A 15,803-nucleotide genomic window follows, 5' to 3' on the forward strand; every position below is an offset into this window, starting at 1 on the left:
TGGTGCTGTTAGTATGCTCCACACGCTGCAACAGCTTCGTGAACTAGGATCTTTGATGCCACTTCAAAACAATTATATTTCAGAACATCTCCATATGCTGTCTTTAACTTCCCTGTCATATGCCTTCTGCTCAATTAGCAGCTGCAAAAGGACAAAATCCATTACTGTTCGAGTTCCAACTGTTCAAGTTAAGAGAGCATAAACAGTAAAGCTGTATCAATAAATTCACTTGTTACAAATTCATGCAATTGGAAACTTACTTCCCACATTTGCATGCCTCTCTCTCTAAAAAAAAAAAGGAATTCACAAGCCATATGCTGTTATGACATCCATGCAATGTAAATTGATAACCAGTTTGGATGCCATTCCCTAGTTTATTGGTGATCACTTCCAAGAAAGATAGATCTGCTGACAAGATTAAACAAGTGACTCATGAAAACAAACAAGGACATAATCTTTTATATTAAGTGCAGGGTTTGGGGCTTGTGGAATATTCTGTCCAGGAATGTTCCTGCATTAGCAGTGTGCCTGATGTGGGTTTAAAAGAGACCAGCTCATCACAAATTTTATGCAGCAAGCAGGAAGCAATACTTTGTGTTTCCTAATCCTTGTCCTCCTCCTACTCCCTGAACAAATCACTCACACCAGGGTGGGATTGGTAGTTAGCAGGTATGCACCTTGAATACTGGCTAGCAAGAACTGCAAAATCCTCACCAGTAAGACTGAGAAAAAGTAACCAATACATCACTTACCAGTTTCATACTTTTCTCTGCCCCCTTTTCACACAGTACTGAAGAGGTGAAAGACATTAATTCCTGAATCTAAACTTACAAATTTCAAGATAATTCAGACCCAGTCTTCAAATCTGCTTACTAGTAAATCAACAGACAAATGGTTCAGCATTGCTACCTTAGATTTCTTGATTTGATGAAAAACTCAACTATGCATCAGTCTGATGGGGTGTATATGTAGGCAGGCAGTATTTCTTTCAGGGTGGACCAGAACTGCTGTACAAAGACATGGTATGGATAAGGACAACTGACTTGCCTGAGACAAGATATCTCATCTTTGCACACATTGATTAAAAAGTTCTATGTACTTTAATTCCCTGTGATCAAAAAGCTCTTTTAACAAGCTTAACAAGCTTAACAAGAGGCATCTGATAAACTCAATCTTCACTGAATACCTTCATAATGAGAAAGTGTGGAGGAGCACGGAAGATGAGGTGTAAGTTTTAGTTCCTCTGGCTCTTGTGCCAGACAGAAATGCTGCTGCCATCAGCAGATCACCAAATCAAGATCGTCAGGCAAGCATGAGAGGAGGTGTCAAAATAACTTACATAGATCCAGGCACCTTCTGAGCTAACATAAATTCACTGTGATGTCTTGCACTACTATTATGAAGAGGGAAGGTAATTTTATTTTACTAAGGAGATGACAGGATAAATTAGGCACTTGCAAAATGGATATTCCACATCAGAGTGGACTAACCATATGCCCAGAGTGCACCATAGTAGAGTTGCTCATGTAAATACTGCAAAATAGCTTTTCAAACAGAAAACGTTCCCTCCCAGACCTACAATTTATTTTCTTCAGCTTCCAAGGGGCAGCTTTCAAGGTGGCAAAAGACTCCAGGGATCTGTGTTGGGATTCAGACCTTGAAAATATATGTAGAGAAAGTGGAGTCACAACTTTAAGACAATCTGTATCTGACTAATAGAAATCAGAAGCAGTAGTTTCAGTGATTGCCTTAAGAACAAACGTGAAGAGAATACACTTTACACTCAGGATAATGATGAATCCAGTTATATTTAAGATAAAAATGAAATCTGCAGTTAAAACATTTCCTAAGGATATAAAAGAGGAATTTGGTGATGGATGCAATTATTGTTCCTTGTTTTGAATTAATTTCTTTTTCATTTCTTCACCTTCATTTATATTGTCTCTGTGTGAAGATGTCCAAAAGGCCTTGAGATTTAATTATTCAGATGGCTAAAACTTGTTACCTCAGGGTAGCAGCAAAATAGTTGTGTTACCTGCAGGACAAACAACTGCTATCTTGACTGAAATGAGCAGAAGTGGAGAAAGCAATATTACAGAAGCCTAAAGAAACAAAAGCTACTGGAGCAAAATAATTCCAGCTAATTTCCTGGGCTGGTAGCTACCAGCTTGCAATCATTCTTTTGAAGTGGCCAGTGCTTGTTTACTCCTCCTGTTCAGACTTTCATTTTAAATGTTTGAAGCAACATTTTTGGAATGGGATTAATAATTGTGTAAAATGTAAAATACTATTTTTTGCTTGGTTAGGTGAAAGTTACTCAGGCCTTCTCCCTTTTCTTTTCATACAGCTTTTGTGAGCCTGCACAGGAAGAAACTGAGAAGAAAACTGAGCCCTGGAACATGCAAAACCAACTGCCATTACTTTTTGAATACGCAATAAATCCATTAAATTTTTTTGTTATGACGCAAATTCAGATCTGCCACATGGCATTATGTACCCTTTTATTCAGGTGTGTGGGTCCAATTGTATGAAAACAACTGAAGAGCCTCATGAAGCATAACTCTCCACTCACCTTTGAAAGTCCATTGCCTAATGTTTCTCAGATGGCTGTTTAAAATTGTCTGGTGTGTCTTATTCTCTGTTTTTAAGAACAGTGTGGCCTATACTACGTAGCACAAAACAGTTCAGACAGCAACAAGATGACCATGGTGATTGATACATGCAATTTGTGAAAATCCTGTTTGGGGAAATACCATATAAATGGAGGGCTAGAACCTCCCAGCCCTTGCTTAGGTGAGTACCTAAGGTTTGGGTGAGTATACGTCTTTCAGAGCCTTTAAAATCTCACCTGTTTCTGTATTTGCAAGCAGATATTAAATTACCTGATGCTATGATATTTTGAAGGGAGCCAAGCTAAATGGTGTAAGTGTCTGCAAGAGCAGGGTTTATAAGGAACTGCAGCAACAGCAGAGTTACTGTGAGACAATCTTTTAAGGGCATAAGTGTAACATGTAATGGCTTGGAAAGATTTAGTGACCTTTGAAGTTTAAGATTAAAACCTCTACCACCGCAATAGTTGAGATCTTAGCTTTACCCCAGCAGAAGCTGGAAAGAATCCCACATGGTTTCTAGACTTCCCTAGGATGAGTACAGATAATATTTTACTTTGACAACATTGCCAGTTTTATCTGAAGGGAGATAACCTCCTTCTAGATACTCTACTAGCCATCAAGGTGACCTAAGTCTGAGAAGCTCCTTCGCTGTCTTCTTGCGAGTACTAATCTCATGTAACCAGTGCGGGGGTCACCACTGATGTTTCTTGTGATGCATTAGCAATTGTGGGTGAAGAATAAAAATTCAGATAGAAAAAACAGTAGCTATTTAAACGTCAAAGAAAGAGCTCACTTTGTCTAAAACAGTTAAAGCAAAAAGTATACTTCAATTTTATGGTATAAATTTACCATCTTGATATGGTAGGTATTGTCAATAAATGCAGGTTTCAGCACAGCAGAGACACAGAGTTAATCCATTGGGATTGACACAGACTCACTGTGGAGTGAAACTCCATTACCTTTCAGTAATGCTGTGAGGATAGCTAAATCAATATCCTGGTGCCCTTCTGATCCCATGCGAAATACTGTGATCTGAAATGTTAAAAGACAATACCATTAGTGAAGCCAGGGTAATTTTTAAAAGAAGAAATTAAATCAGGGTAGCATCATTTGGATCTCAAAAAATGTCCTGCTGGATACCAAATTATCTTACTTTATACATTTTAAGAGATGCTTATTAGATAGGATTAACACACATCTTTGATGAGATGAAATTTACTAAAGATAGAAGTTGTATTAGTGAGCATATGGAAGGAAACTCTCCAGTGATACTCACAGGGTGAAACTGAAGATGAAGGGCTGTTCTTGTATTAAAGTAACATTAGATTTAGTGCTCCCAATACATTACTAGGAGAAGTTAGGTGTATTATAGGCTGTGGACATAATTTATGGCATACGGCATTGAATAAATATTTTTGACCAAAATTAGCAACCTATACAACATCATGATAAAGCAGAAAGTTAGATAATAGTCCAAGGATTAGGCTTCTAACAGGTCCAGAAACATCTTTAGCCATGTGTGGTCAGTGACCTACCACTGTAAGATAAAAGCTTTAAGGCAGCAGGGTGAGACACACAATTCACAGAGTAGCAACGAATATAGTGGGGCTGTTCTTTCAAGCCAGTTTCACTCTTGCTTAAGACTGCACTGAAGCATACACAAGTGTAAAACCCTTGCTCTTTTTGTTGCCATGGCAATAGCTGCTCTTGGGCCTCTGCTTCTCATGAAGCAACTGAGACTGCATTTTTTTATACTGCCTTTCCTTTATTAATGAAACCTACATCACCATTTTGATCTGAGTATGTTTCCTGTTTTTCCGTTTGCTGGTATGGACAGCCTCTTTTTTTTTTTTTTAATTAAGTGGTACCTTTAATTAGGAATTGTGTAAACGTATTTTACACTCATATTCAGCAGCACGCATTGTCCCCACATTCCTAGGTTCCTACTCATACAGTGCCACTGAAGTGCAGCAGCATCTGGGATAGAGGTCAGCAAACATCAGGGCACAAAGAACAGTGTACGGTGATGGAGAAAGGTGATTCATAAAGTGGTCAAGGTTAAGACAACACTTGGTGACAAGCTGCAGTTTGCCAGCTGAAATAGCTCTGCAGAGTGTATCCCAAGAAATCCAGCACAGAATTTCTGTTGCACCTGTTTCACCTTCACTTGACCCCAAAGCTCTAGGGCATTCAAAGGGAGGTAAGAAACTTTGGGATCAGTGACAGTAGTACAGCATGTTCAAGACTGAAAAGGCAAACTGCATGCAGTAATAGGAAACTGACTTAGCTCAATCAGTCAACTGATCTACATGATGCCTGAAACAATTAATGGGAAAAAGCATTTATGTTAGGTGTCCTCCCCAGTTAAAGTAGATTGTTTTCAAATCGGACTTAGCTTGACCCTTCCAAGTGTTCCTGAGACAAAGCATAAATACTGCAAAGGATACTTTAATGATCTATTTTCTTTCTCCCTCTGGAATCTACAGCTGTTCTTGGAAAAAACACTTGATGTCTACCCCCATACTGAAACTTTTAGAATAGAATAGAATGGAACAGAACAGAATGGAACAGAATAGTTCTAGTTGGAAAGGAGCTACAACCATCATCTAGTGCAACTGTCTGACCACTTCAGGGATAACCAAAAGTTAAAGCATATTGTTAAAAGCATTGTCCAAATGCCTCCTAAACACTGACAAGTGTATGACACTGACTACGTCTCTAGAAAGCCCGTGCCAGGGTTTGACCATCCTCAGTAAAGTAATGTTTCCTGATATTTTTCCTAACGTTTTTCCTAAATCTCCTCAATGACTGGCAAGGAAGCCTTCCCTGTGGTGTAGGCAATCTGCTCCTCTGACCTGTAAAGCACAGTAATATGGGTAGAAATACACATTTCTATGTATGTCTAATCTCAAAACGCAATAGAGATGTGAGCTGATGAAATCAGCCCCTCTACGGCACCTGCTTATGATGTGCTTCCCATGCCACAGATGACAAACTGTGCCACAGAGTTTAGCAGCCAGGCAGGCAGGCCAGAAGGCAGAGGGAAGAGAAAGCCTTCCTCCCTCACCCGGTGGGAAAGAGCAACATCTCCCTTCTCATGGGCAGCTCTGGCAGGTGCTGACAATGAGCAGTCAATACCGTGCTGCCACCTAACAGTCCGATTGTAACATCATCCTCATAACGCTTTACAATTTCCTACACAATTTTTGCAACTACAGGCATCTCTGTAGCATTGAAGGGAAGTGTGACAGTCTGGCAAGAAGATCAGTCTGGCAAGAAGATCAGCTAACCCTGGCAATGCCTTGCTCGTGCTACTGTGCCTAGTGGCACCACCACACAGCAAAATGCCCTTCTTCTTCAAGGCCAAAAGCAAAGCAGTCTGAAGACTGGGGACTGAAAATACTGAACAACAAAGAGTTCAGCAGAAGAAAAAAGTACATCTCAAACTAAACACATGCTCATCGAACTCCCAGCTTAATTAAAAGGCATCATATAAATTGCAAGCACTGAATAGCTTATCATCACAGGAAAACTCAGGGAAGCATTTTGCATGTATTGGACCACATATAACCCTAATTTTCCAACTTCTCTTTCATCCTTCTTCCCTGAATGTCTCAGAAGAATAAACCCACTTCAGCAGAACAAATTATTACGTATTAAAAACAAAATAGAAATATGTAATTTTGTTACATGAGGAAAAAAGGCTGTCTTCCCACAGTAACTTGGTCATGCCCAATACTGAACTAGAATTTTAGACAGAACCAAGGCAAAATATCATGATACTTCATTTCAAAATGCTGCGAGTTTAACAGCTCAAAGACTCAGCTGATACTGTGGGCTTTTGCCTGTTCTGAACGCACACAATCTAGGGCAGTAAAAAAATATGTTCAGCCTCTCCTTATGGTTTAGCTTAACTATAACTATCCATAGTTGCTTTCCCTCTGTGACAGATGCACTCCTCCTGTTTGAACTAACTGAAGTTTCGTCCAGGCAGATGCTCAGCCACTACACCTAATCAAAATTAATCCTATTGTGTGAGGCTATCAGTTAGAACTCAACACCAATCCCCCCCAAAAAAAAGAGTTTGGTTGGAGACTGGGGGTTTGGTAGCAGTCAAAACTGCAAAAAATCTAATGACAAATCAACCCCTTTACACTATAAATATCTGCAGGGCCTGTTGAGCTCTCCCCCCGCAGCACCTGGCTGTGCTGCAGCGATCTCCCCTTGAGCAGGGACACCTCTCAAGTCACCCCTCAAGGCTGAGAGATCCCTTACCTGACACTGGACACTGATGGATGGGTTGGTAAGTGACATTTTTGCACATATGTATAGTAAGCTTATGGGATAATCTTTATATCCCATACTAACATTTAAGTGTTGTAAATAGTAGAGTATTGACAGCCAATCCATTTGGACTTATTAATTATTCTACATATTTAAATTTACTGATTAGAACTTAATAAATTAACTACTAGATCAGATCTGTCTGAGTGATCTCTGACTCTTCCTCTGTGATACTCTTCTGTCACAGGTCCTGAAGATGATTTTAGGTAACCTGTAGCATCTTACTACTCTTACGCAGATTTTTTTGAGAAACTTCACAGCTAGTCATGCTTTGAACTGTTGCCTTCCAGCCTGATGAAATGGCTTTTTAATAAGCTGGACCTCATAGGCAGGTCTTTGCCCTGTCATGGTCTCCCATGGTTTTGGGAAGATCAATTTCTTCTCCTTTCCACTATTGACCTAAAGCTTGACAAATGTTTTTGTTCATTCACAAAATGGAGGATTTAAAATAAGACTGCACTGCAATTAGGCAAGGAACCAAATTTGTCACTCTGTTGATAAAGTATCTCCACTGATAAAACCTTGGTCCTGCTCTGCAGCATTCTTCAGGTATAACTTGTTCACCTTATATCTTTGCCAGATGTGTTGGTTGCCTTCACTTCTGGACGTCAGAGGTATTTGAGTACAGTAACATTTGCTTTTAAATGGCTAAAGGAAAATATTTCAGCACTCACTGCTCTGCAGAATGAATTTTGGAAGATAAGGCTTAAAGCTGCAGCATGCTGGCTGCTGAACTATTTGTATCATTGCTTCTCCTTTACCTGGCAAAGCCAGATCATTATCAAACCACATATTTGCAGCAATTGTTCTGCAGTAACTATTTATGACTGAGGGACAAGGCAGTGGCACTCCAGGAATATTGCTGCTGTGTACAGAGTCTTAGACTAGCAGCCTGTGAGGAACCCTGAGCATCATGAGTGAATGATTCATTAATGAAGAGGGCTGCGCATTGCCCCTGCCTTTTCTCACAAGTTCTATTGGGAATGCATCCTCACATGATGCTCCTTTGTTTTTTTCTGTCACATTTAAATGTGGATAAAAAGAGAAAATAAACAAGCTGTGTAAAACACAGAGAGGCGGAAAAACATACAATTTGTAGTTGGATGAGATGCTAGTGTGTTATGTGAAAGACTCTCTTGACCTTTCCAGAATGAATTTTGTTTCTGCATTTTATGAGTACAGTTATGAGGAGACAGCAATTGTTCCTAAAATGTGGATGTACTTCTTTACTTCTACTGTCTTTGTAGTTTTTCCAGCATCCTTTAATTTTTGTAGTCAGAGGCATGAGGAAATAGGGACACACCCTTAAGTATTTATGCAGACTTTACACCTAGGATTGTTCAGTATCTCTAGGTCTCAAAAAGCCTGTCTGTCTGTCTTGCTGGAGACCTGTTCTTGTGATTTATTTCCCCCCAATTAACAGGTAAGAATTTTACGTTTGCAAGATACTAATCTACTTTGAAGATTCATTAATGTACCTATATCTTGCTAGTTGCCATTTCAGGTACTCCGGTAGGTAAATCACTTCAAAGAACTGAGAAACAACACTTTTGTGCAGTTAAAATAGGACATTGACTAGATCCATGTTAGAATGGGCTACAGATGCTACTGCACTAATGTATATTAAACTGCTGTGCTAAAGGAAAATATCTGGGTCAGTAAACTCTATTCCCAGCTACCTTTTGCTGGATGAATGTCTGCCACTCAGATGCAAAAATAACAGCAAATTAAAGACTTAGAAACTCACTTAATAACTCATTACCAAGAAAAAAAGAAAGCCTTTCTTCTCTAAATGAAAAGGAGACAGTGCCTAAGAGCTATTCACCTTTCAAAAGACCTACTGCAGCCCTGTTGAAGTCTGATGTAGAGTCCTAACCTCTCTACAGCTTCAGTGCAAAAAGAAAAGAAAAACAACCTAGTAAGGTGTTTTTACTGGTATGATATCCAGGACATTTACTTATAAAAAACACTACCAAGAAGTTGAGGTTAAATAGTAATACATCCTGAAGACTTGCTTGCCCTGCCAAAAGAAAACAAGGGGTAAGAGTTGCAGTATTAGTCAGACTTCTATTAGCCATTCTTTTCCATTGCTTGGAAAAAGTAAAGATTAAACTGAGAGATTTTCTTTATGATGAACTAATTCAAACTGTATGTATAAAATGGTTTTCTATTGTGAGCATAGTGAAACTGCATCAGAGTGAAAACCTACCATTTACCCTACTCAGCAATTTCTTTTGAGCTGAAAAAGAGTTTATGTTCAAAGAAGAAAAAAATAATCCCAAGTACTTTTTTTTCTTGTAGGGATTTGGGCCACATTATTATTTCCTTCTAGCTGGTAGTTTCAATTGTTGATGTTAAACTCAATTATTGTAAAAGAACTGTTTTTCGTGTTCCTCTGCCACCACCTTGGGTATTTTCGGGTTGGTCTTTTTTTTATTTCCTCCTTTTTTTCAGCATTCACACTATTTATTGGCTTGAAATGACTTTTTCAGGTAATTGCCTGAGGCATATCAGTGAACAACTGTGACTTCCAACAGCAAGCTTTTTTAAATAGAATTTTCTTCTATTCTTTACAAATATAATAGAATCTGATGTTACCATCCCTTGGAAATACAAAACGGTATTGCACTGCACTGAAGGAAGAGTTAAATCTTCACATGAAAACACACAAACAAAAATGCCTCTGAATCACAAATAAAAGTTAATTTATTAACTTTTTTTATTATCACTGCAAAAATAGTGTTAATACACATTGAGATTCTTGCTAAATTTAACTTTAATGTCTGGATTTCTTTTGATATGCCCATAGTGCTCTACTTGCAAAGTACAGTAAATACTGGTTATTTCCAGTTCTGGGGGTAGCTAGGCAAGGACTACCAGCTCTGCTGCGCTCCTCTCAGGAGGAGCTGATTGGGACCTACCATTCAAACCGTTGTGTCACAATACTATCTCTCATTTACCTCCACAAAACCTGCCCGAGTAAAATGCATGATGTTTTCACTTAAAAGCAGGAAAAGACCCCACTGTTCCCCTGCCTGCCCAAAACTGGAAAGGTCTCCCCTCTGCCTCATTGAAGATTCTACTGAAGCATCTTAATGTGAACAGGATTAACTTCCAGAAAAAAAGCTAGTTGTGTCCTAATTCTTCCTAGGAAAATGTGCTAGGAAATCACTGAGCCGAAAAAGACCTCCGCAAGCACAATAATTGCAGCACACTGTGATACTTGCCAGCAATAATTACAGTCCAGTGGGGTAGAAACCTAATTTTCAGTCAGGGCAGGTAGGAAGCAAGTAAAAAACCAAAGAGATGGAGAAAAAAACCCCAGCAGGATAGAAAGCAAGGTGCATGAGCATGAGGGGATGTGTCTGTGTGTGTAGGGGGTATGTGCAGGACACAGCAGGGGGAAGACATGATCTGACCTTAGACTCTAACAAAAGCACTCATTTTCAAACAGCTCTGCTTTGTGTTTAGCACCAGATCCATTCTTGTTTGACAGATTACTTTTCTCTTTACACAGTTTCTGGTGAAGCAGGATCAGTTTAGCCTAATATGATTCATTCTGTTGTTTTCCTGCCTTAACACTGATACTGCATTGCACTTGTATAGGCAAAGTCAGGTAATACCATCTTACCTGAGGGCAGTGAATACCAAACAGACTTTCGGAAATTATTCAGACACTGAGAGACACAACTACTACACTGCTACTTAGGATTTCCCAAGTTCTATATGTATGTAAAGGCAGGGCTACCTTAGAAATACAGATCACAGCTGCCCATAGGCAGATGTGTACATGTGGTCTCCTCAATGGCAGCTGCCAAATCAAAGGACCAGTAAGAAGAAAATATATCAAATAGATGCTGAGTAGGGAAGGTGTGGTCAAACAGAAAGCAAATGAAGTCAGGTGAGACAGCCCCTGAAGTCACAGGAACACTGAGACACTTAGGAGGACAAACAGCAGGTTGTAATAGGTTCTAATCGCAAAATTTCTGAATTCTTACAACGTGTTCCCCTGCTTGGTTCCTCAATAACTGTTCACATTTCTGTCCCTTATTAATCTGGGTGAAGCAGATCTATTGTGCCTGACAGGTCAGAACTTGTGCAGAAGACAGGCAAAAGCAGTTCTAGTGCCCTGATGAGTAGCTAATATAGATGTATAGGAAATGCCTTGACACAAAAATCTGTGTGTATTGCTTTATAGAGTGTTCTCTAAGCCAGCACAGCTGTGTCATAGTTTGCTATATTGAGGCCTAGCTGGATAAATAAATTATAAACTTCCATCAGTATGAGCTGCTATGCTGTGAACAGGTTTTCACTCTACATGGACAAAGTTCATTTTACTCCTAGAAGCAGAAGCACAGGTAGTGTCAGCAGCCACAGTCATCATTAACTACAAATTTGCCAGGTCAAGAGATGGGAATTAAAGTAAAAAACTGTTTTGAAATAATTTAAAACAGTGTTTGGTGAAATTAATCACAGGACATAAAAATTCTTCCCAACTACTACCATATTCAGTTCCTGTTTTGATGCCTTTTCTAACCAAAAAGTGAATTCTTCCCTCCCACCACACCACTTTTTTTCTAGGACTTACTCTGAAAACTCCACAGAGATGGAAGAACTGCTTCTACTTAAGGCCAGTGTAAGGCCCCAGGACTGCATATGAACAGCCATGCAGCACCAGGCTGTACTTAGTATTTCTAAAATATTGTATGACGTGAACATTTTTTTTTTACAGTAAGGTTAACCTCAATCACTTCAGAGTATGAAGAATTAGCTGAAATATATTCAGATTTCTACCTTGTATTTTTTTAGAGAGACCACATCATCAGGGAGAATGCAGTACACACCTGCACAGAAAGGTGTTTTAACTCTCTCTCATGAAGGAGACAAGAGATGAAGAAGCAAATTCATTCTCTACATCTCAGACTGGCAATGTGTGCTGACTAGACAATGGATAGCTGAAGACAGAGGAGAAAACGAGGGCAGCACTGATGAGAGCAGAGAAAGTAGCCAGAGTGCTCTCGTTACATACTGTATTCATAGCATCTTAAGAATGCTACGAATTATTCATGCTTTTAGAGACAGAATTGTTTTTCACCGTCATTTTTCGCTATGACAGCAGGAGAAAATATAGGGTGATCTAAAATTCAGAGTGATTTTTTTTCCTGCTAACTCCATAAAATTTTTTAATGTCTTTAAATCTCACTTCTGACAAACACACAAATTGTTTGTATGCATCTCAGTTACATAAGTCAGAAAAAACCCGATCTCCCTTTTCTAAAAAAAGGGAGATGGAATTGCAAATACAACCTGAAACTCTCCTGTCTGAAAGCACTGGTTGGTTCTGCAAAATAGGCAATTCCTTCTAGAGTACACGTTGACATTTATAATTTAGCTAGGCCTACCTGAATATTTCAGAGGAAAATTACCCTGAAAAGAAAAATGGGAGTTTGATAAAACAAAGCATAAACCAAAACATTAAAGGAAGTCAGTTATGCAAAGCCTCAAAATGGTTCAGATAAGAAGGGAAAGCATTTCCTTTTTTCTTGCAGTGAATAATCCTGTTTAACTCAGGAGAAAAGCTGCTTGACGTGAAGGCATAACAAAGATCAAAGTGAGCAGGTGAGTCAATGGATAATACTGCAGAAGAAAGGGCCAAATAAGAGAATATCCAGGAAGAGAAAGATTAGAGAGAATTATATTTAGGGAAAACATAAATTAAGTGGTCTACTACTCTGAGGAGTAAGAAAGAGAATTCCAAATGTGGAAATAAGAGGGAGCAGATATGAGGGGAGAAGTCTGAACGTTGGTTGTACAGTTTTTAATTTTTACATCTCCTTCTGTGTTGTGGCAGCACTGTAAAACTTCACGTTTTCCTTTGATCCAATAATTTGTCAGACTCATTGTCCGGTAAGAAGCAATGAAAAAACTAAAAAATCAGTGCTTATAAGAAAGGCAGCAATTCTGCAGCTGAGGAGCCACTAGGTGCACAGAAAATCATCTGACAGAAGTTACTGTAAATGTTTGGCTTTCCCTGGAACTGGTAACTTTTGTTCCAGAATGAGATGGATGTGTCAACCCCTTAATGACTTAAAAGAAAAGGATATGGAAACCTCACAGCTCCATCCCATATAAAAAACTTTTTATTTCATAATCTGCACATACTTTTTAAGCCTTACAGCACTGTTAACATTTTGGAATGGAATACTCATATATTCCAGTGGAATAGATGGCCAAAATGAATCTTTGGGAATAAAAATATTGAAAACAGTCCTTTTCCCTTTTACAAACAGGTTTCACGCTGTTGTTACTTTAGGCCGTTCATGACTGTAGTCAGGCAGTGAAATACCAGTCCCTGATTCTGAAGTTGAAGAAACACAAGTAAATGTAAACTGTGAGTCACAAAGCGTATAAGCAAGGGAATAGAATTTAGATGTTGTCCTTTAAATCACTAGTCTGTGCACATCAACAGACTGTGATGATAAACACAGACATGTTTCCATGTAGCCTTGCAGTGTTGGAACTGGTTAAGAACAGCCACAGAGAGAGAAATGGTTTTGGGTGATGAGGTAGGCATTTTCATTCACACATTGGTGTAATCCCAGCTCTTCCATCACCTCCATTCAGGAAAGAAGCGTGGAGTAAATGTGATGTAGTTCACTTTCTCCAGCTCTTCTACAGAGAGGGTTCTTGGAGGTATTGACAAGGTTCTACCTTTATAGATTTTCTTCTGAAAACATAAAATGACTTAAATACGTATAAAGGGACATGATTCAGCTCTGACCGCTGAATCTGAAGTCACAGGAATTAAGACCAATTGAAACCTAGTATATAGGAGTTTATTAACCGCACTGGTCCCAAAGAAGCTATTACCCACAAACACTGATACACTGATGATGTAAGAACCATGCATGGGTTCCAGCACACATCAAGGAAAAGCCTTAATAAAATGCTGTAAAAGAAGTTTGCTGCCATGTAACCCCATCGAATGGCTAGTTCTCCCAGCAGGCACCCTTCTGACAGATGAGCAAGCACCCATGCTACAGACTGCAGGGGTTACAATCAACTTCTTATCTATGTGTGTGTCTGACCTTCTGAGGAAGACCCATGTGTGTACCACTTGAGCTTTGTTTTAGATAGAGTCTCAGTTATCTCTGGTCTTTATGTGGGTGGGTGCTCCCACAAAAGTCCTATTAGCTCATTCTGGGAAGCTAAGAACTGGCAGCAAATCAGTCTTGGACAGTTTTACTCTTGAACAAATAGGCTCCTTTTGGCACCTAACCTTCGATATGCAATGTCTCTGCTCTCCTGTTAAACTAAGTCCTGGGTAGGACAATTTCTGTAAAAAACAGCCAAGAAAGCTATGTCATTCTGTGCTTTTAATGAGGTAGTAAGATAATTTAACCTGTAATGCATATGTGAGTATCTTGCTCACAGATACTAAGCAATGTAAAAATGAACTGTTTTTCAAGGTGAAGATTAATAAAAAAAGCCATGAGTGATGTAAATAGCTCATCACTGAGATGAATAGACCTAATATTGTTACTTTAAAAGAACAAGAATTCAGTTTGGTCATTCCCTCTGCTGTATATACTGAAAAATTATGTCTTGCAAGTCATTGCCTTAAGCATATTTGTCTGCAGGATTTACATGCAAAGATATGTCTTCTAATCTGAACTGAAAATGCTGACCTTAGAATTACAGTCAGTTGGTGGAGTGGCAACAGTATTAAAATCAGGGATTCTAGCTCCATCTTAAACTTCAATTTCTAGTTTTGCTTTGCAACGTATTTTCAAATAGTCTGACAGTACATGGATGCCCAGGTTGCTTTGCTATAGATGATGCAGGCATATGCTTATTCTGTATTTAAGTTGACAATGTCATGATAACGCACAGAAACCAAGCAGCAAACATAGCCACAAACCATAAGTTTCCTAGCTTGTTTGCTGGTGAGACTAAGTAGGTAATATTTGGAAAAGACAGCTCACTTAGTGTAAGATATTTCTATAGGACAGTAAAGTTGCAGTTACTGCTGTATCTGCACAGAACTTGCAACTCATACAGTGAGCTCCTCGACTTAAGACTAAGATACTATAGCATAATGAATGGGTTTCTGTGCCCCATCCACAGCTACAGAAGGAGTAATTATATTTTCTAAGAAACACAAAGGAAATTACAGCTCCCCAGACAAAACTGAGGCAGGGAGTAAGAAAGGTTTCTGAACAGTATTGTGGAGTTTATAAACTGCATGGAACCCTTCCAATTCCCTGATTGCAAAAATTAAGTCTATATTGCTGCTGTGTCACACAGTACTGCTTTGCCTTCACTTCCATTACTGGGACAATTGACAGAGCTGCATAATGACTCCGTGTGCATTTCCCTGAATTACTTGTTAATAGTGTAAATGGGGTAATGGATATTTCCACAGGCTTATATTTTCAGAGGGAAAAGAAACACTCTAAATTTAATTCCTGTAGCTGTAATTTTAATCACAGAAAACACAGGAAGAGGACATTTGTAGTATGTTGCATTAGTATCTACCAGGCGACTCCATCTGTGATAATTGTACATGCAGTATGCACCAAATAAACCAGAAAATGTCTGCTTACTGAATGTACCCAACAGAAGGAATACTGGTCTTTGCAGACCGGTGCTGACAATGGTACAGCAGAGATTCAGGATGGACTAAGTAACTACCTAAATTGCACATTTTTGCTTCACCATTTGGTCTGACATACTTGTGCTTTCTGTTAGCAGAAGCCCTACCTCATCTGACAGCAGCTGAAAAGCAGCCGGTAGGATCAAAAGCTTTTCAAGGCTTCAGTGTAATACAACAGCTGCCTTTGTCTT

General features: G+C 39.1%; 1 protein-coding gene across 1 annotated transcript in view; it reads right to left on the reverse strand.

Annotated features, from left to right (window-relative positions):
- TRPM3 (transient receptor potential cation channel subfamily M member 3) overlaps window positions 1-15,803 on the reverse strand; it is a 286,044-nt gene that overhangs the window by 68,977 nt on the left and 201,264 nt on the right. Inside the window, exon 9 of the mRNA XM_037374290.1 lies at window positions 3,572-3,644. Within this exon, the coding sequence (XP_037230187.1) occupies window positions 3,572-3,644 (73 nt within the window). The remainder of the gene's footprint in view (window positions 1-3,571; window positions 3,645-15,803) is intronic.

The sequence above is a fragment of the Falco rusticolus genome, chromosome Z (genome assembly GCF_015220075.1).
Source record: "Falco rusticolus isolate bFalRus1 chromosome Z, bFalRus1.pri, whole genome shotgun sequence".
Lineage (NCBI taxonomy): Eukaryota > Metazoa > Chordata > Aves > Falconiformes > Falconidae > Falco > Falco rusticolus.